General features: G+C 39.4%; 1 protein-coding gene across 1 annotated transcript; it reads left to right on the top strand.

Moving 5' to 3' along the window:
* Positions 1-1,740: 1,740 nt before the first annotated feature.
* LOC105927138 (S-adenosylhomocysteine hydrolase-like protein 1) lies at positions 1,741-20,999 on the top strand. Its single transcript, XM_012863763.3, has 17 exons — positions 1,741-2,226; positions 6,818-6,929; positions 7,018-7,161; positions 8,660-8,760; positions 8,860-8,962; positions 11,366-11,460; positions 11,629-11,735; positions 11,813-11,929; positions 13,264-13,327; positions 13,473-13,561; positions 15,942-16,012; positions 17,080-17,174; positions 17,273-17,371; positions 17,625-17,693; positions 18,005-18,083; positions 20,328-20,448; positions 20,652-20,999. The coding sequence occupies exons 1-17, from the start codon at positions 2,047-2,049 to the stop codon at positions 20,656-20,658; spliced, it is 1,653 nt and encodes a 550-aa protein (XP_012719217.1). The 5' UTR covers positions 1,741-2,046; the 3' UTR covers positions 20,659-20,999.
* The last annotated feature ends 169 nt before the right edge of the window (positions 21,000-21,168 follow it).

A 21,168-nucleotide genomic window follows, 5' to 3' on the forward strand; every position in this document is an offset into this window, starting at 1 on the left:
AGACTGATAACATGACAAGATGTTAGTTGCACGCAAATATTCTTTAAGTTGATAATTAAAACTTAAAAATACTGGCTAAAATATAAAGTTTTGAAATAGGAAATGGCAATGAAAAAAGACATTCAACATAGAATTCTCAACAACAAAAATTTATTTTTGAATGGCGTGTTGACTAGCTCTGAGTGACCCTAACATAGTTGTCCAGACCTGTGTAAGGAGATAATGTTCATGATGCAAGTGTTGCAAGCGTCCTCTTCACTGTTATATCATCTAAGTTATCCACACCGGGCTTCAGATTCATATTCATTGATTTCACCTACCTGCGGAAAAGGGGCAAAGGTACTTTATGTACACACTGAAAATGGCTGGATTTGTCAAAGAGATCTGTTAAATGTCCCAACCATGTAACTAAAAAAGTTTATTCTATTGTTGAAAAGGTAACCTGTAGAGATTACATAACTCTGTGGGAGCCATCAATGCGCTGGTGTAGATTCTCAGTCACCCAGCACATGAACATCCTAAGTGCCTCAGTAGAAGCCAATTACCCCTCTATCTTTAGGATGACAAATTAAACATCTTCAAGAAACAAGAGAAGCAGACCAGCTGTCTTCTGAAAATCTTGGAGTAAAATACTGTAAAAGCTCAGTGAACTCACTGAATTTGCAGATAAAACCTTAGTGACAGACAGGAAGTCCCTGCAAACACTGCTCAATATCATGAACAACCCATTAAATCTCCTGCAGAGACAGTGGAGATTTTCTCCAACAGACTCCCTGATACACTGCTGATACAAAGAATACAGAAAATCTTTTCTCTAGTCATTTTGTTCTCCTCTTGCTTACAGGTGACATTTCATGGCATTTAATTTCTGTACATGATTCAAACTCCCTGTCGGGTCTTTATACAACGTGTAAATGGTGTAAATCAATCGATCTTTGTATACTACTAGGGCTGGACGATAATTCAATAACAATATATATCTATCGATAGACGTATATCGATGATTGAAAAAAAGGGTAGATAAAAACTTCAATAGAACAGCTTTCTTTCCTTTTGCATTCTAGCCTATCATGTAGGTTAATATTAGTCATTACATCCTCCCAACCAATCACAAACAGACCCAGGAACCAAGCTCTGCCCCCTTCAAAGAGTTCAGAGGGCACCGTTCTTTTTTTTTTCTTTTTTAAAAACTAGCAGCATTGGAAAAAAGTTGGTTTAATAAAGGGTTGAGTTTGAATTCAGTATTTGTGTGCTGTGTAGCTAAAAATATGTAGCTACGCAACAGCATAAAATGACCAAGGTTGCACTTAAAATATGTTTTGAATTTGTTGATAATTATCGATATCGATCAATATGATTTCTATTTTATCGATATGTTTTTTTTCTATATCGACCAGCCTACTACTACTCTACTATGCCTTCTGTTGTGACAGCATGGCATGCTAATTACTACAAACGGACACCTTAAAAGCAGTACTTTATAATACGGATTTTGGACATAACTTTGTTTATGGGAAAACATGGGAACTACGTGAACTACTTACATACGGGGATATGCTAATCTTAATGTTTATTTTGAAATGTTTTAACGTTAGAGGTGGTTTGAAAAATAGAACATTTGTATTTCTTCATTTAACAACAAAATGAAACACGTAAATAGGACGCCGTCATGGCAGAGGTCTGTTTTCCCAGCTACCGTGAACGCGTCCTCACACAGGACACGCCCCCCTCAGCCTGTTAGTAACAGCCCACAAAGTTTCTCAGCCAGGTGACAGTTGAGTCGGAAGGGAAACAGCACGGACGCTTCCTGCGCAACCAAACCGAGTACATTAAGACATTTAGCAGCTCCAAACCAAAGTCAGACACAGATTATCAGTTATTATTACAGCTTACTGATTTTTTTTCTAAGCTCGTAAACCGACAAAAAAAAAAAAAAAGCCTCCCTTCCGTCCTTCTTCAGCTAACAGCAGAAGCCGAGGACGTGTAACGTTAGCTCGCGTCGTCACTTCAACAACGTTGTCTTTTCTATAGCCGGACGCCGACAACATGTCAGACACAGCGGCGGAGGCAAAGCCCGAGGTGAAGCAGGCGAGCAAAGAAGTGAAGGAGAGCGAAAATGTCGCGGAGAAATACTCGGCCATGACCGTGAGCAAGAACAGCGAAATTAACATGGGAGAGCTGTCGTCGGTCTTCAGCGCCGTGCCCACGCACAAACCCGTGAAAAAGGTAAGGGCTCCCTCCTTAAGCCACCGTAACGGGGAAGCTTATACGGCATCCATGGAGGAGGACGCGGAGACGGTAACTCTGCCTGTCCTCATTCCGTCTGCTCTTACGTAAATGTTTGGTGGCTGCATCTTTCACACGCAGATAGACTTTCTGCTGTGTGGAGGGAGCTGCGCAGCGGACAGATGGATACTACAGACCTGCGTGTCTTGTGAAAGTATTCACGCCTGTTGAACTTTTTTTCCTGTTTTATTGGGTTTTTAACCACAAACCCCGGTGTGATGCGATGGACGAATGAAAAGCGGTGCATAGTTGTGCAGTGGATGGCGAAAGAGCAGCTTTGCACATCTAGAGACTGAAATTTTAGCTCATCCTTGCACAAACAGGCGCAGGCAGATTAGAAGGAGGACATCCATGAACATCAAATCTAGAAGTGTTTATTTATTTATTTATTACTAATTCTTTGGCATTTTTAACACCTGGATGCTCCATGGAGCACATTATTCAAATGTCAGCTCTGGCTGTGTCTTTAGAGACCTTGTCCCGCCAGGCCCGTATTAAGACAATGTGGTGCCCCTGGGCACTATACCTCAAAGCCCCCCCCCCCCCCCCTTTACCCGTGCTGTCCTCCGGTCAAAAACATCAGACATAATCAAGGGGATTTCTGTAATGTAATTTACTATTTACTAACTTACACAACTACATGTAGGCATATGAGCAGTGAGCAATATTCAAATATCTCATTTTAAAATGTTGAAATCAAAAAAATCTTGATTTCTTGATAGATTTATCATTTATTATTATTGTGACATCAGTGTTCACAAAACGAAAAATGCATGGTCTTTCAACAATTTCAAGTAAATAATATAACAATTTATGAAAAATATAATTTTAAAGCATGTGTCATGTGGTGCCCCCCCATGGTTGGTGCCCCTGGGCACTGGCCCACTGGCCCTTATGGATAATCTGGTCCTGGTCCTGAGCCCAAGATGAACCCCAGGACCGGTCCACACACCATTATACAGCCACCTCCGTGCTTCGCCATGAGGACTGTTTGTTCAGAGAGGGTTGGCTCTTTCAGAAAAGACAAGAGTTGAGCTTTTCAGTTTCTACTCACCAGACCACCTGTTTTTCAGGCGTTATTTGTACCTCCTACGTGGTTCAGCCGTGATTTCCCGTGGCCTTCTTACATCTCTTCAATGCAGGCCAGATTTGTAGAGTCCCAACAACTAGCTCTGTCGACAGATTTCTCCATCTGGGCTGTAGATTTCTGCAGAGACACGGCGGGCCTCTTTGTCTGCCTCTCTGACTAATGCTCTCCTTTAGGCAGAAGGGACACGTCTTGTTAGGTTTTTTCAGAAGGTGGCTTAATCTGTGCTTGTGAGATGGTGAAAGTTTGAAATATCAGTATTTTACTAATTAGTTGTCACGTCGCCAGAATGACTCCCTGGTCTACGTGTCGTTGTTGTTTTTAAGCACACACTTTGAAGGAACGAGGAAGAGTTTGACCTTGAATTCCTGAGGCTTCCTTTAAATCTGACTGAAGCGTTAAAAAAAAAAAAAAAGGAAGCAGCAGGTTTTTTTGCAAATATGGTGACATACAGCTGGTATACCTCAAGGGAAAAGAGGTTTGGTTAAATCGAAGATCCAACGCCCTCGACTCAACAGCTCTAAGTCGGTCTCTGCTTTGTTTTTACTCTCCTGGTTTCACATCCTCGTTTTCTCTGGAGGAGGCCTGTTGGTCTGCAGAAATGACTGAATTGCTTTTGTAGTCATATGCGTAACAAAAAGCATTTTTAAGGTCATTTTTGAAGCGAAAATAATCATGTTCCCTGAAAACAGTGTGTCCAGTGACAAAATGTAATTCAGGTGCGTTTACTGGCTTGTTAGTTTTGATAGTGTTTTGTCGTAGAGGAACTTTCAGCTATTTCCTGGAACGAATGACAAAGTTTGAATGTGTCAGGAGATGCAGTGTAGTTTTAGCGCATTTTCAGGATGGTGACTTATGTCTTCTGTACTTGAATGTCAGGCGTTGTAGAAGACAGTGAAGAGCAGCGGAGGGGGAAGCTTCTCTTTATCCGCGTTTCCGTCGACGCATTTTTGTGTCTATATTTGAAGTTTTGCACCGGAAAAGATCGACGAAAACGTCAAAATTCAAAAGAAGATAAGATACGATAAGATAGGGCTTTATTGATCTCGCATTGGAGAAATTTACTTGTCACACATCGGCTTAATAAACAAAAAGAAGGTGTCAAAAGGAGGAAAGGTGCATTAGGTGTAAGGTAAATACAGTCTGTCCACATACAGTATGTACAGTGTATCATAAAATAAAATAAATAAAAGTACAGGGGAAATAAAGCAGATATTTGACATGTATACAAATGAAATGAGAACTTAAATTTCGCAAAAATGGTTTTAATGCTCGCATTTTTTGGGATTTTGCGAAAATCCCAAAAAACCGATGTGCTAAACGGGAGATGGAAACATATTATTATTCTGACGTAGGGAACATTGATGACACATCACTGACCAACTTTTTAAATGTTTTATCAAAGTTCGCATGACACTTGGATGAAAACTTTCGCAGCGGAAACATCTTCCGCTGCATATAGAGTTATGCGTGAAGGCCATAAAGGTCTTATTTGGTTAACCTGACCCTAGCCAGATGGATTTCGCTCCGCCTAGCTTCACTCACATCCATCTGGGACCTCTCCATAGGCATTGCCTTTATTGAAGGCTGGGCCTTATCAAAAATCCTTGCATATGATTGGATAAGCCACTTGTCTGTCATCTTTATTGACGTGCTATTTCAACCACTCACACCGAAGCAGTGAGCTGACAGGAGGAGGGGGGAAGACAGGCGGCAAAGCGCCGCGGGTCGGAGTCGATCTCGGGCCGACCGCGTTAAGGACTAAAGGCCTCCTAATATGGTTATCGCTAACCGCTTCGCCACGGACGCCGCGTCTGCCACGGGCGCGCCCCGGAAAACAACACTTGCCAAATCCGGTGGGGAGAATGGCGAAAACACCGTTTCCACCAACAAAAGCCTTCAGAGCCGTTCTCTGATGTTCTTTTAATGAAACAATATTAGGTAGATTGGACAACATGGAAGAAATAGCAGCATCAATGTTAACGCTTGCTTCCTCAATGCGAGCCGCCATTGCTATCAAATCAGTCTCACGTTACGGTCGCTTCTCCACTAAATCACATCTATGAAACTCCAGCCCTACGTCCTGATTGGCTAGACAATAAAATTGGTTGAAGAAATCACTTTCAATGGAAGATGTCCCAGATGGATGTAAGTGAAGCTAGGCGGAGCAACATCAATCTGGCTAGGGTCAGGTTATGATTTGGTCCTATCTGACCAGAACACGTGTCTCCTGTGTTCATTACAGATCTTTTTTTCTAACAGTTCAGCAATCCTGCCACTCCCCCATAAAGAAATTGTGGATCGCCCAAATTATATTCTTTCTGTGGATGTCTTCTTCCACCTGAGCTGTGGAATTTAAACCAAGATTAAATCACATACAGTTGGACTCTGCTTGCTAATTTAATCCTAAAGGCAAATATTTTCACTGGATGCATTTGGAGTTAGAGGCATTGAATGCAAAGGCCTGCCACACTGATCAGATGGTTTTGAAAAAAAGTTATATAATTTCCTTCTGTTTCAAAACCATGTGCTACTTTGTGTTGGCCTGTAACAGATTCTGAAACAAAGTGCACAGAGGTTTGTGGTCGTAATGTTGCATAATGTGATAACCTCAAGGTGTCTGAATACTTCAAAGACACTTTATGCATACAAGAGTTTTACAGCTCAAACATTTTTCTTTTGCTGATTACCGTCGACAGTGAAAACACAAAGGCCAAGAGTTAATGGGAGCAGCCTATTAAATGTTCCATAACCTCCATGCATGAAGACAACAAAATACATTACGACACCTCTTCGCTTCAATCCTTCCAAACATCCTTAGTCAACAAAAATTTGCTGCTGCGATAAAAAAGAGCCGACTTTGCAAAAAACAAGCCGCTCTGTTCTCTTAAGATAATGTGTTTTGGACTCTTGACAGCAAAATACTGTGATTAGCTGGTGGAATAGAAGCAAAAAAAAAAAAACTCCATCTAAATATTGCAACAATTTGTAACTTTATAAGCTATTTTTTTTGTTTTGGGGTGTTACTTTCTCTAAACACCCAGCAGAGTTCAAACAGTGTGAAAACACAATTTATTCGTAGCAATACACCTGAGAATGGATGTTCGGCATCACTGCACGCCCTGGTTAAGACATCCAAAAACCAGATTTTCCAAAGGCAGCGCAAGCATCTATTTTTGGCAACAGAAAACAGAAGCGTACATGTTATAAAAGAATTATCATGTGGCGAGAGAAAAAACTTGTTCTTCATTTGACTCCGTTCAATTATAGTGAGGCTACAGCGCCACCATATAAAATATTTACAAAGTTCTGTTACATTTTCTGCCTTCTAATCAAAGTTCTTTGCCTTGGAGTTTGTTTCCCTGTTACGCTTCTTGTTGGCTTTTCACTCATTTCATAGCATGTCAGTTCAAACCAAAACCCTTTTTCATGTTTTTCTTTCAGCAAATTCAGTTTGTGGAGGAAAAGCAGGAGTTCAGCAGGTTCCCCACAAAAACCGGCCGCCGCTCGCTGTCCCGCTCCATCTCGCAGTCCTCCACGGACAGCTACAGCTCTGGTAGGAGTTCCCCCTTTGTGTGCATTCCAGTGCGTATGCAGCATCAAGTCATCACGGGCGTCGTTATTTCCGTAATGTTTCGTTTCAGCTGCGTCCTACACCGACAGCTCAGATGACGAGACCTCGCCTCGGGACAAAGCCCAAGTGAACTCCAAGGGCAGCAGCGACTTCTGCGTGAAAAACATCAAGCAGGCTGAATTTGGCAGACGGGAGATCGAGATAGCAGAACAAGGTAACGCGTGACAGGAGCAGGTTGCTTTGAGCTGATTCATCAAACATGCAGACGGAAAAATCAGACCTGATGCACTTTTTTTTGTTTTTTTTGACACCAAGCAGTTTTAGTTTCCCTATATTTCTTGGTTAGGTGTTTAATTAAAGAAGAAACTGAACACTTATTACACCATTTAACAAAGACATTTTAAAATAAGAAGAAGCTAATGGATGAATGTCTTGAGAAACATGGGAAATAAAAGTTATGTGAAAAAAGCGCTTTTATTTAGCCATGCATTTACTTGCCACTTTATTAGGGACACCAGTTTATTGTCTGCTTGCAGAGGGTGGCATGGATGGTGGTACCAGACAGGCTGTTCTGAATAACTGGGTCTTTATTTCAGCAGCAACACTTGGACGGGAGGACGAGAATTTGTTGTAAACATAAAAGCGTGGAACCATCATGCCTGTTTCAACGGTTCAGGCTGGAGGTGGTGCTTTTATGGTGTGGAGGCACGCTTTGGGCCCCTTAGCATCAACCGAGCATCGTTTACACCACCTAGGGCTGGACCATATAGAAAAAAAGCACAACGATAAAATAGAAATCATATTGATTGATGACGATAATTATCAACAAAGTCAAAACGTATATTTAAAGTGCAGCCCTGGCCATTTTATGCTGTTGCTTAATGAGCAATTTTTAGATACAGAACACACAAACACTGAATTCACACTCAACCCTTTATTCAACCAACTTTTTACCAAAACTGCAAGTTTTAAAAAAAGAAAAAAAGAACGCATGCTCTCTGAACTCTTCGAAGGGGGCGGGGCTTGGCGACGGAGCGTTTGTGATTGGTTGGGAGAATTTAATGACTGTTTATATTAATCTACATGGCTAGAATGCAAAAGGAGGAAAAACTGTTTTTCTATTGAACTTTTTATCGACCCTTTTTTTCTGTCATCGATATATATATTATTGAATTATGGTCCAGCCCTAACACTACCACCTAACCTGACTACTGTTGTTGACCATTTCTTTCTGCTAAGGAACACGATGATCCAGTGTAGCGATGGCCACACTCAGTAGGATAATGTGCTAATTAACAAAGCTCAAATCCTCTCAAACTGGTTTCTTGAACGTCACCTAGAGTTCACTGCACTGCCGTAGCCTCGACAGTCACAGGATCTCAGTCCACCAGAGCGTCTTTGGGATGTGGTGGAACGGAGGATCTAAAAAAAAAAAAAAAAGGATGTTTTGCCATATCAATATGGACCAAAGTCTCTGACCCTGTGTTGAACCTTTGCCATGAAGAATTAAGGCAGTTCTGAAGGGAAAAGGGTGTCCGGCCCGGTACTATCAAGGTGTACCTAATAAAGTGGCCGGTGGGTGTATTTTCGCACGTTTTCACCGGGTCCACGAGCGAGTAGCTGTCTCTCTGAATTATGTTTTGAAAGTTACGAGTTTTTCTTCATCATCTGTGCTCCTGTTTCTCCCACTCACTATTTGTTATGCTGTTCAGATATGTCGGCGCTGATCTCACTCAGGAAGCGAGCGCAGAGTGAGAAACCTTTAGCCGGTGCCAAAATCGTGGGCTGCACTCACATAACTGCTCAGACTGCAGTAAGATGAATTTTGTTTTTCCCCGATATTAAACTTTAAATTGAAGCAGGTTGTTTTGTTCTTATTGCACTCCTGCTTCTGTGTTTTTTTTTTTATCAGGTGCTGATTGAGACTCTGGTGGCTCTTGGGGCTCAGTGCCGTTGGACTGCCTGTAACATATATTCAACGCAGAACGAAGTCGCCGCTGCCCTGGCGGAGAACGGTAAGCAGCAGAGATGGCGAAGAACAATTACCCTTAAGAGCCTTATCCAGTTACCTAACATGTAATCTCATCACTAATAATCATTAACTTAATATTTTTTTATGGCATTGTGTAGAAGGCAGTTCGATCCTTTTTACATTTTACTTCCACTCGATTACAAACATGATGCTCGGAACATGTCATTTGCCTAATATTTGCTTCCTTCGCGCGGAGGTTTGCCTGTAATGGGGACATCTCATGTCTTTTAAAACCAAGGTTACTGTTTGGAAATGGCAAACTCTTGAACATTGAGCCCTGTAGAGATAATTGGACCACATAAGTATTCCCATTTAGCGAGAGACTGGCTCCGCTTGAGCCTTTTTACCCTCGGTTGCTACGTGACTGTCTAAATGTCCGCTAGATGTCCAGAGAAAACATTTGGAGTCCTGGCAAAAATAAGAGAGTCCAGTACTCCCCGGGGGTTCAGCACTTTTAGGTGCTTGTCGTAGCAATTTATTGGTGTGTGTCATCTACTTCAAGCCGAGCTGTTCATTAAACTGTGTGAGAGAGAGGAAAAAAAACACACGCAAATGTCAAGTTATTGAGCAGTTCTTTAACCGGGTTTTTACATCATGTCCTGAGGTTGGAGTTTTACATCAACCCTGAGAGTTCAATTACATACAAAAGACAATTATTCATTTTTCCTGTTCAGATGTTGCATTCTGCTAAATTTCCAGCTTCAGCTTTTGTGCAAACACTTACAGTGTCTTGCAAAAGTATTCATACCCCTTGAACCTTTCCACATACATCACAACCACAAACATAAATATATATTTTTTTGAATCTTATCTGAATGACCAACACAGAGTGGTATACAATTGTGAGACAGAAAGAAAGTTATATATGATTTAAAAGATTTTTTTTATAAAAAAATAAATTGAAAAGGGCGGTGCACAGAAGTATTCAGCCCCTTTTTCTCTGAGTGCAACCAATTCCCTTCAGAAGTTGCCTGATGATTAATGTCTGAAAAGAGTCCACCTGCCAAATACAGGGCAATCTCTGAAGAAAACCTTCTGGAGTCAAAAGACCTGAGACCGGAGCGGAGGTTCGCCTTCCAGCAGGACAACGACCCTAAACATAAAGCCAGGGCTTTGATGGAACGGTTTAAAACAAAACATACTCATGTGTTAGAATGGCCTAGTCAAAGTCCAGACCTAAACCCAATCTAGAATCTGTGGCAAGATCTGAAAACTGCTGTTCACAAACACTCTCCGTCTATTCTGACTGAGCTTGAGCTGTTTTCAAAGAAGAGCAAGCAAATATTTCAATCACTAGATTTGCAAAGCTGGTAGAGACATACGCTAGAAGACTTGCAGCTGAATTTGCAGCAAAAGGTGATTCCACAAAGTATTGACTCAGGGGGCTGAATACTTTTGCAAGATGCCCTGTTCAGTTTTTTATTTGTAAAACAAATCTGTCTTGTATAATTTTCTTTCTACTTCATAATTGTGTACCACTCTGTGTTGGTGTTTCACATACAATTCCAACAAAAAAATTTATGTTTGTGGTTATAATGTGACAATATGTTGAAAAGTTCAAGGGGTGTGAATACTTCTGCATGCCACTGTATCATGTTGGTATTTAATTAATGTCTAGACTAATGAGCTGCATCACAGTTATTTGACCTTAAATTGTATAAAAAAGTTTACCTTGAATTAAAAACCCATTCCACTACGGTTTTTGCCCTGGCACAAAACGATCCGTTATCTTTATTTCAGCTCTGTCACCGGAGACAACAGCGAATTATCCTGATCCATTCATGTTTAGGGTCGGTTCTTTTTCAAAAGACTGGGATCACTCACAACTTTAACTCTAAATACACATTCTAGGTGATGTCCAGCATGGCGAAGATAATAATGTATAGATTGTAAATAAATTAGTCAACACTGTAAATACTGACTCCTTACATAAATGGGATGTTTTTCCTTATAAAGATTTTTAAGAAACGATAGAATCTTGATACATTTCTGAAATACGACATAAACGTAAAACACAAGAGCTTCTGAAAAAAAAAAGAAAACACCGCTTGTGTGACTGCCTTTTGTTCTCAGCTTTCAAGATTAATCTTAAAATTCTTCTTTATAATGGAAGCCATATTGACTTTCTTTACGGTATTTTTAGTTGCGGAATTAAAGTTTTGTTTTACTGATTCTATACTTCTATTCAATTCTTGTTCTTTTTTTATTTACATGTTTTTTTCTGACTTCAGGTCAGAAAGCTTAAAAGAGCTAAATAAATAAAGTGTATTATGAAGTGTGAGCAGCAGGTTGCTTGTTTCTGGGGGCTAAAGAGATGCAATCGTGTTGTTTGGGAACTTTTTTAAATGTATAACGCTTTAGAAAATCTCCATGTCTTGTGTTTTAGGCGTGGCTGTGTTTGCCTGGAAAGGAGAATCTGAGGATGACTTCTGGTGGTGTATTGACCGCTGTGTCAACAGTGAGGGCTGGCAGCCCAACATGGTTTGTGGAAAAAAAAAAAGTATTTTTTTCTAAATGAAGTGACAGTTTGGCAGAAATATTAGAAACATGTAAATATTTGAATGGTATATTTGTTCTACTTAATAAGAAGTACAAAAAAATGTGCCTGGCTCTGGATATGCTAATGAGGCTGCTTCTAATGTCTGTTAGATCCTGGATGACGGTGGAGACCTGACGCACTGGGTGTACAAGAAATATCCGAATGTCTTCAAAAAGATCAGAGGCATAGTAGAGGAGAGTGTTACCGGGGTTCACAGGTAATTTAGTGATGTGGATTTTATGAAGGCATTTAGATTTTTGCAAACCTGTTTTCATGTCTTGTGTTTTTCTGTAGGTTGTACCAGCTTTCTAAAGCAGGGAAGCTGTGTGTCCCAGCCATGAATGTAAACGACTCCGTGACCAAGCAGAAGTTTGACAACCTGTACTGCTGCAGGGAGTCTATCCTAGACGGGTGAGGGAACTGGGTTTAGGTATTTAACTGGATAAAAACATAGTTGAATTGACATAGAAAATTTGTTTTTGTTAAATATATTTACAATAACTAGCCATCGTTTTTGTTCAATGTGAATTTAATAGAAACTGGAGTAAAAAAGTACTTCTTGTTTTGCTTATAAGGAAGTGATTAAAAAGAAACAAAAACCCTTAACAAAATAATACCACTGATCTTCACGTGATGATTTATAAAATCCCTCTAAAAGCTGGATATAGTAAATAAATTTAGTAATTTAATGATAGATGACAGCAGTGTATTAAGTATGTATTCATCACACACAGGGTGATTTATTAACAGATATTAAGTACATTAAGTTCAGTAGAATGTCAACTTATTGTGGAAAAGGTGCAGGAAAAGCAGGTAAAGAGGGCAGGATCTTGCTCAGTGGTTTAAAGCCCTTTTTTCCTGATGTAAATTAAATGCATTTAACTTGAAAGTCAAGGCTCAATGGTCTGAAGAGCAGAGGTAGTTGCTCTAGGTCCACAGTGAAGTTCCCACAGTCAGTGGTGATTTAGGGAGCCATGTTATCTGCTCCTGTTGGTCCACCATGTTTTATCAAGTCCACAGCAGAGGCCTACCTGGACAATTTAGAGCACCTCATCTTTCTTTCTGCTGACAAGCTTCATGGAGATGCTGAGTTCACCAGACCCAACAATCTGGGTTTCATAAACACCTCAGCAGAGCCACAGGCTGATTGCATAGCCAGAATAACCCTGTGAGGTACATAAAGCTCCACGTTTGTAGTCAATCTATGACTTGTACTTCTTAAATTGAACTGAAGGTGAAAGATACGTCACAGCTGCTTATTATTATTTCCCCAAAAAAGTGCCAGGCACACCAGCAGGTCCTATTTTTCTTCAGAGATGTCCCAACAGATATAATATTTGCACAATACAGATTTACTATTCTGTGAGCAGTAATGACCTGATGCTGTATTTCTTATCATAACGTGCACTTTGTTTTAGCATTGTCGGCATGCTTTTGCGTTGGATCACTACTCTCTGAAGTGTCCACTAATAATTAATCACTTCCCCTCCTGGTTAATTATCAGCAAGGTAAACGGATGTCTCTCAGTAGGCTTTATGCTAGGTTATGTGCTAAAGGTCAGACACATCAGAAAATATGACACAAAAAGCTACATTGCTTTTGATATAGTTCTGACATAATTTACGGTACAAATGGTGTCAAATATTGCATATTACCAACTAATTCAATGCTTGAATTTTCTTTCCAGGCATTTTTTTTCTTTGTTGCCACTAAATATGCTAATTTTAGGTCTCAAATCTGTTTAGCTTGAAGAGAACCACAGACATCATGTTCGGAGGCAAACAGGTGGTGGTATGTGGGTACGGTGAGGTGAGAGATGCTTCGCAATATCAATGAAAACGATCTAATTTTAATGCTGTTAGAAATGTTGGAAAAACAGAGTTTTAATGCAGCAGTTTTTTTTTGTATTTATATTTTAACTTGTCAACATCTGCCTGATTGGGTTTTGTTTCAGGTTGGAAAGGGTTGTTCTGCAGCTCTGAAGGCATTGGGCGCCGTTGTCTATGTTACAGAGATTGATCCCATCTGTGCCCTGCAGGCCTGGTGAGGACAAGATGAATTTAAATGATCACCATGCTAAGCGTGCTGACATGGTGTGGATAAAAGGGCAGACAGCATCATTAGTAACAATCCATTAAAGATGCTAAAAATAATGGGAAAAATGCACCGTTCTGCTCAGACGTTTACATACACTCACTCAGGGCATGGGTCTCATTGATTCTGAGGAATTTTATGATGCTTTTAAATCATTTTACATTAGTGCTCATATATATATATAGACACCCCCACTTGTATTTGGTTAAATTTCCCTTAGCAAGATGCACATTAACCTCACATTTATCATAGTGATCAACCAGCTTCTGCCATAGTTCTTGTCGGCTATTTGACCTCCTCTTAACAGAACTGGTTGAGTTAATGCAAAATTGTTGGTTTCTGGGCACATACCTGGTATTAAGCATATATTTTAAAAGGATTGAGGTTAGTTTTTATGTAAGTTCAGGATCGTTGGTGTTTTGGAAAACCAAATGGTGTCAATCTCTCCTCTCTAACCCAAACTCAGTCTCAGATGAAAGAAAATTGGTTGTAAGGTTCAAGAACCACTGATAACGGCAAGATGCTGAGACGTCATTGTCACCATTTACCTGGAGTCAAGAGGGTGGCTGTCAAGAAAGAAAGAGCTTTCTCCAAAATCCAGACCTTTAAGTTAAACTGAAAGCAGCTTCCCACATGGGCGAGCCTCCTGCAGAAGAGGTCTCTACTCAGATCAGACAAAGATTATTTGGTCTCAGTAACAGGAAGGAGTTTGGAGATGCTGAGGTGACTCTTTCAAACCTAAATGTCAGGCATGGTGGTGGTAGCATAATGATGAGTGTTTGCTGGGATTCCAGTTTCATTGGAAATATTGGGCGGACTGATGAAAATGACTCAAATTCACCTCAAATTATCAGCTACAAGGGGGGAAAAACACGGCTGGGTGTTCCTACTGGACATTGATCCCAAACACACCAGAAACTGGTTTTGGAATAGTTAAAGCAGGGTAATGCTAAAGGGCTTGATGGGACCTTTTGAAATAAGGTTCTATGAATTTATCAGTAGTAATTCCTTTGCTTATAGTAGGAATATATATCGGGTCAGCCTGATAAAAATAAATTAAACTTCTGAGAGGTAGAAGGCCAACACGTAAGATGTATAGCAACCATTCTAGCTGACTTGAGTGAGTTGGCTCAACCAGTGTAAATGTGGCTGAAACAAAAGCACCAATTGTTAAAGCCTGCTCCTATGAGATTGTTTATAATCAGCTAACATGGTGTTCTATATTACTGATATGAACATTTTCTGTTTCATCTGATCTTTAATTGCCAAGTCTGAAATGGATGGACTACACCTTGTCTTGACGACTCTCCAGCATCTTTTAAACCAGCTCAGTGTTTTGACATCTTTAAACCACAGTTTAAGAGCAAATATTACTAATAACGTCACTGAAGCACAGTTCAAAATATGTAAAACCTTTAGACTTTTAAAATGGTCCCAACTAGGCCGCGGCAATATATCGAGATTTAAAAAATATCAAGTTTTTTTTTTAAAGAGATATTATATGGGACTATTGTTTATATCAAGATGGTCTGTGTTGCGTTTTTATTTATATATATATATAGATATATATATATATATAGATATATATATAGAGATATATAGATATATATATAGATAGATATATATATATATATATCTATATATATATACTATAGATATATATATATATATATATATATATATATATATATACTTTTAAATATATATATATATATATATATATATGCTTTTAAATAATACAGTTGGTTATTTTTCAGCTTTTTCGCATATTTATCTACAGCTGTTAAAAATATGTCTGAGACATTTGGGATAAAGCTTTGATTCAGAGATGTGTTTTTACAATTACTTTATGAAAAGAAAAAGATATTGAGATAAATACCGTATATCGGTCCATATCACCCAGCTCTAGTCCCAACCCTGAAACCTCATGAAATGTGTGGATATTGCTTAATAACCATTTCATTACCCAGAAACCAACCAATTGAAATCAACTCTATTATTTCTGAAAAGAAAGTCAGGCAAATATTAAGCCAGACTAATGCCAGTGAGCTGTTTACTGTATAATCGTTCTGATGTAAAGAAAAAGGAGTTTAAAGATCCCAAAATGTTGATAGTTTGTTTCCATGAAGATCGTATGTAAACATTTTAATGGGGTGTGTTGTAAAAGCTGCTCTCAACATGGTTGCACTCTATTGTTCACTTTATTCTCATACAGTTCAAAAACACACCAGGGAGCCCTGCACTTAAATTGATTTGCATGCCAGTAGATGCGTGACCGCCTCCTGACATAACCAACTACTTCATCTCCTCTGTTACTGTTTTTCACCAGCATGGACGGATTCAGGGTCGTCAAGCTGAATGAGGTCATCCGCCTGGTTGACGTTATCATCACATGCACCGGTAACCTGACTTAAAGTCATACCGACTACTCCTGAGAGTGCGCAGAGACAGGATTACATTTCTGAGCTTTTTTTTAATCGTTTATAGAGGCTATTCAGCTCATGCTTCTTTGCACTGTATCATGCTTACTTTGATTTTACAGGACTGTCTCAGAAAATTAGAATATTGTGATAAAGTTCTTTATTTTCTGTAATGCAATTAAAAAACATGAAATGTCATACATTCTGGATTCATTACAAATCAACTGAAATATCGCAAGCCTTTTATTGTTTTAATATCGCTGATTATGGCGTACAGCTGAAGAAAACTCAAAAATCCTATCTCAAAATATTAAAAAGTAAAAAAAAAAAATGATAACAGCAAAACAAAATCAAACATTTGAAAATGTCCATTAATGCACTCAGTACTTGGTTGGGAATCCTTTTGCACAGATTACTGCATCAATGCGGCGTGGCATGGAGGCAATCAGCCTGCGGCATTGCTGAGGTGTCATGGATGCCCAGGATGCTTCAATAGCGGCCTTTAGCTCATTTGCATTGTTGGCTCTGGTGTCTTTCAGCTTCTTCTTCACAATACCCCACAAATTCTCTATGGGGTTCAGGTCAGGGGAATTGGCAGGCCAATCAAGGACAGTAATGCCATGGTCAGTACACCAGTTACTGTGAGAATCTTATGTCGTCTCTTAACCACTACCATACTTGTGATTTAGTTTACTGAACCAAGCTGAGTGTTTTTCAAGGCTCTGGAAACCCTGCAGTGTTTCGAGTTAATTAGACGATTGAAGTGATTAGTTGAATAGCCTACTAGTATACTTTTTCACGATATTCTAATATTTTGAGATAGGATATTTGGGTTTCTTAAGCTGTAAGCCATAATCAGCGATATTAAAACAATAAAAGGCTTGCGATATTTCAGTTGATTTGTAATGAATCCAGAATGTATGACATTTCATCTTTTTTAATTGCATCACAGAAAATAAAGAACTTTATCACAATATTCTAATTTTCTGAGATAGTCCTGTATGCTGTTTAGTAGATGATGTATGAATTAAAATGGTCGTTCTGCAGGGAATAAAAACGTGGTGACCAGAGACCAGCTTGACCGAATGAAAAATGGCTGCATTGTGTGCAACATGGGACACTCAAACACCGAGATTGATGTGGTAAAATAGTGTATTTTAAAACCTGTTAAAGAAACTCCTCAAGCTATCTCCAGGATTGTGGTAAAGATGAGTGACTTGTGTTTTTTTGACTCTTAAAGGCAAGTCTACGGACTCCTGAGCTGACGTGGGAACGAGTCCGCTCTCAGGTGGATCATGTCATCTGGCCTGATGGCAAACGGGTTATCCTCCTGGCTGAGGTAGCTCTCTACACCTTGTAGTATTTATTGCCTCTTATAGCTACAGAATTCAGGAATTAGATGCAGTCTTATGCCTGCCGTGTCCTTATTAATGACGTTTGTCTTCTTTTTTTCTTAAACATATTTGGGTATTTTTATTTGCTGTAAGGAGCATGTTTTATAAATCAGGCTGGTCATTACTAGTATGGATGAAGCTGTATTTGGTGATATGAGAGCTCCTTTCATCCTGCTAATAACACGTCTTGTTTCACAGGGACGTCTCCTGAACCTGAGCTGCTCCACCGTTCCCACCTTTGTCCTTTCTATCACAGCCACCACTCAGGTAAAAACGCTTGTAAAAGCAACACTGTGTTTATTTTTCTGCTCTACTGGGGCTTGCAGAGCACACAGGATTTGCAGCGTACTTTTCCATTTTCTGCAATTATGGCAGATAATCTTTTGATCCGACCTGGAAATGACGGAGTAAGCTGGACACTAAATTATGCCTATTTTTATACTCCTGCTTCTTTACTTGGTTTTATTAAATTCAAGGATTGTAGTCTTTTTCGATATTAACTTTATCTTGTGTTAGTAATGGTTGTTGCTGTGTTTTTTCTTCTTTTTTTTTGTTTGTTTGTTTTTTGTTTTTCCCAGGCTTTGGCCCTCATAGAGTTGTATAACGCTCCAGAGGGACGTTACAAACAAGATGTTTACTTGCTTCCCAAAAAAATGGGTAAGAGTTGAAAAATGTAACTGTGCTGTGTTTACCATGTCAAAGCTTCCAAGGAGAACTTTTAATAGGATTGGAGCACATTAATCTTTTCTGCATCTTTCTACCAAACATATACATTTTGAGATTTAGGTTTAATTGCTAGTATAAAATAGACGTATGCACTAAGAGAAAGGGGTCCACGGCTCTCTTAAGTAACTGCAGAAGGAATGGTGCTTTGATGTGAAGTCGCCAATAACTCAACTCAACTCAAACTTTATTTATAAAGCACATTTAAAACAACCGGGGTTGACCAAAGTGCTGTACAGAAATCACAGTTGCAATAACACAGAAAAAAGATGAGAAGTTGCTTTTTTTTAATACAGGATTTCCTCTAGGATTTTTTTTTTGGGGGGCAGGGGGTAATGACATAATCTAATTTACATATTTCTTCATACATTGTGACTCAGGCTGTAGGAGACCTTTGGCAAGACAAAAACGTTATTAAAATAGTGATCAAGTAGAAGATTTTTTTGGAACAAAAAATTACCTTTTACAAAATGATTTGGGAATTTAAATACATTGGCTGAATCCACAGTACATAAAACGGCATAAAGAAATGTGACAAGAAGACAGGGGCACACAAAATGACGAGTTGAATAAGTGCGTGTGTAATAAGTTGTGTGAATCAAATTCAGGGAGTTATTTTAGTGCAACAGTTTCAGAGACAAAATAGACTACTTCAAAAACTATATTTATGTGATGAGGCAGCAGCAGCTGTGTCGTGCCCATGAGACGGCGCTGAGGGAAGTCTGAACTCCCGTGGCAGCCATAGCTCACACTGCTGCCTCAGTGACTGCAGAACGACTGGTTCTTTTTATAAAGTCGCCATTAATACAAAAAAAGTTGCTTACAACTTTTAAGACATTTTAACATGACATTGAAATTAATTTCAAACTCTGTTTATGGTTAGTATAAGTACGCAAATATAGGCTATACATACAAGTAGTGGAAATAAATCGGTGGTCTGAAAAGTCACTGGCAACAGCAGCGCTTTGGCAGAGACAGCGTCAGCCTCCCTCAGGAAATGAAAGGAGGGGGTGTCTGTCTTTTCCCTATTGCAAGTACAATCTGTTGGAGTTTCAGCCAGGCAGATACCCGAGTGAGCCGCATGAACAGGATGGATTGTTTTTGTTATCAAGAGGGACCCGAACCTTTGCGATCGCTGGCCGGGCCACCGGGTAAACTCTCACTGCTCCCACTGGCCAGTCCACCCTTGTCTACGTTATTGACAAACTAAAAGGGTAGCAATGGTTTTCCCCTAAAAAGAAAAGAACTATTGACTCAATATGAAATAGTATTTCTATATAATATATAATAAAATATTTCTAACTTTCATACCTCGGAAGACATTACGCCTCCCAAAAAAACCCTGTGAAGTCCCAACGGCAGATGTTAGCTGTTTTTCTCTTCTTCCATGCCTGTGCGCAACACTGGTGTCATTTCAACTTGTCGCCAGAGGGGGCAGACGTCAGCAAAAATCCTGGAACTCCTGCTATACTCCTTTAACTTGTGATAAAGTTTAACTTTTTTACATGGATCTGTGGAGAGGGCATGAGTCCTTCATTCTAAGTAATATTGTAAGCGTCTAAACTATTTACCCTATGTTTAGGGACAGAAGAAAATAAAAACCCCACAAGCAACACACTGTTGTGGTGTGTGTGTGGACGGACTTTAGGGGACGTATTTTGGTCCCCATTTTATTTCTGGGCCTGGGGTTAGGTTTAGGACTAAGGTGTCAATTAAGTTAAGAGTTAGGTCATAGAAAGGGTTGAAAATGAATAGGAAGTGATTATAATTCAGTCTTGCAGTGTAAACCCTGTGAAGTGATCAAAAGTTTATAGTGGAAACATGTTGCTTTAATCCTTATGGTTGCCTTATCTGTGCTGGTACTTCAAAAAGACAGTACACAACAGTTTTCATTGGTGAAAGCCTTATAAAGTTTTCCATGGCCAAGAAAGCATCAGTCAGGACTGATGCTGTTTGAGAATTTGCTCGCTCGGTGTCCTGATTTAGACTCTACAGTGTAAAAAAAGAAAAAAAGAAGTGGTTGACTAAAAGTTTGAGAAAATTAAACACATGTTTACTGGCCTGCGGTCAAATAAATGGATGTGGAAATCATCATCTTGGTTGTTGAGTCTTCTGAATGACTACACTCTATTTCCCTAAGTGATTTCTTCTCTTTTTTTTTTTTTTTTTTTTTCTCAGACGAGTATGTTGCCAGCTTGCATCTGGCCACTTTTGATGCCCACCTGACGGAGCTCAGTGATGAGCAGGCAAAGTATCTGGGTTTGAATAAAAATGGTCCCTTCAAGCCAAATTACTACAGGTACGTACCTTAAAACTTTACTAATTTGACAAGACTAACAGTTACAAAACTTTAAACCAAGTTCACATAATATTCTACTGATAGCTAAGGTTCAGTAGAATATTATTTTATTGTAAATGGATTATTATATGTAAACTAAAACCTTACCAATACGATCTTATATTGTGATTCTGTCCACCCCCCCCCCCCCACCCCCCTTACAGGTATTAGGCTAATAACACCAAAGTCCACAACATCTCTATGTGGATCTGTACGTTTCTGATGAACCCGTCCTCCTGGCTACAGATATATATGTATATTGTATTTTATACTATCCACAGGATGCACAAGCTATATTTAGACTCATGTGACTTGCTGCTTCCTGTAGATGATGCACGTGGCACTTAGTTGGCTATAAAAGGTTGATGTAATAATTACAGCGCTCAGATGTCTGATATGAGATGTACTGAATGTGTTTCTTTACCTGCTGCTTCCTGTCTGAGAGCTACTGAGAGCTTTTCCAGTAAATTGTGCCAAACGACAGTGAAAGGGTTGGTGTTGTGGAAGACAAAGAATAGAAATCAGATAAAGCTGTTTAAAGAGCCATTTTATGATTATTTTTAATATGTACATGATTACTGGATGATGTTTAACTATGAAAACACGCATGCATGGAATACACCATTTGATTGCTCCCTATGCTATTTGAACCGATAAACACTTCACTGGGTGTTTTGATTC

Source organism: Fundulus heteroclitus, chromosome 20 (genome assembly GCF_011125445.2).
Source record: "Fundulus heteroclitus isolate FHET01 chromosome 20, MU-UCD_Fhet_4.1, whole genome shotgun sequence".
NCBI classification, from domain to species: Eukaryota; Metazoa; Chordata; class Actinopteri; order Cyprinodontiformes; family Fundulidae; genus Fundulus; species Fundulus heteroclitus.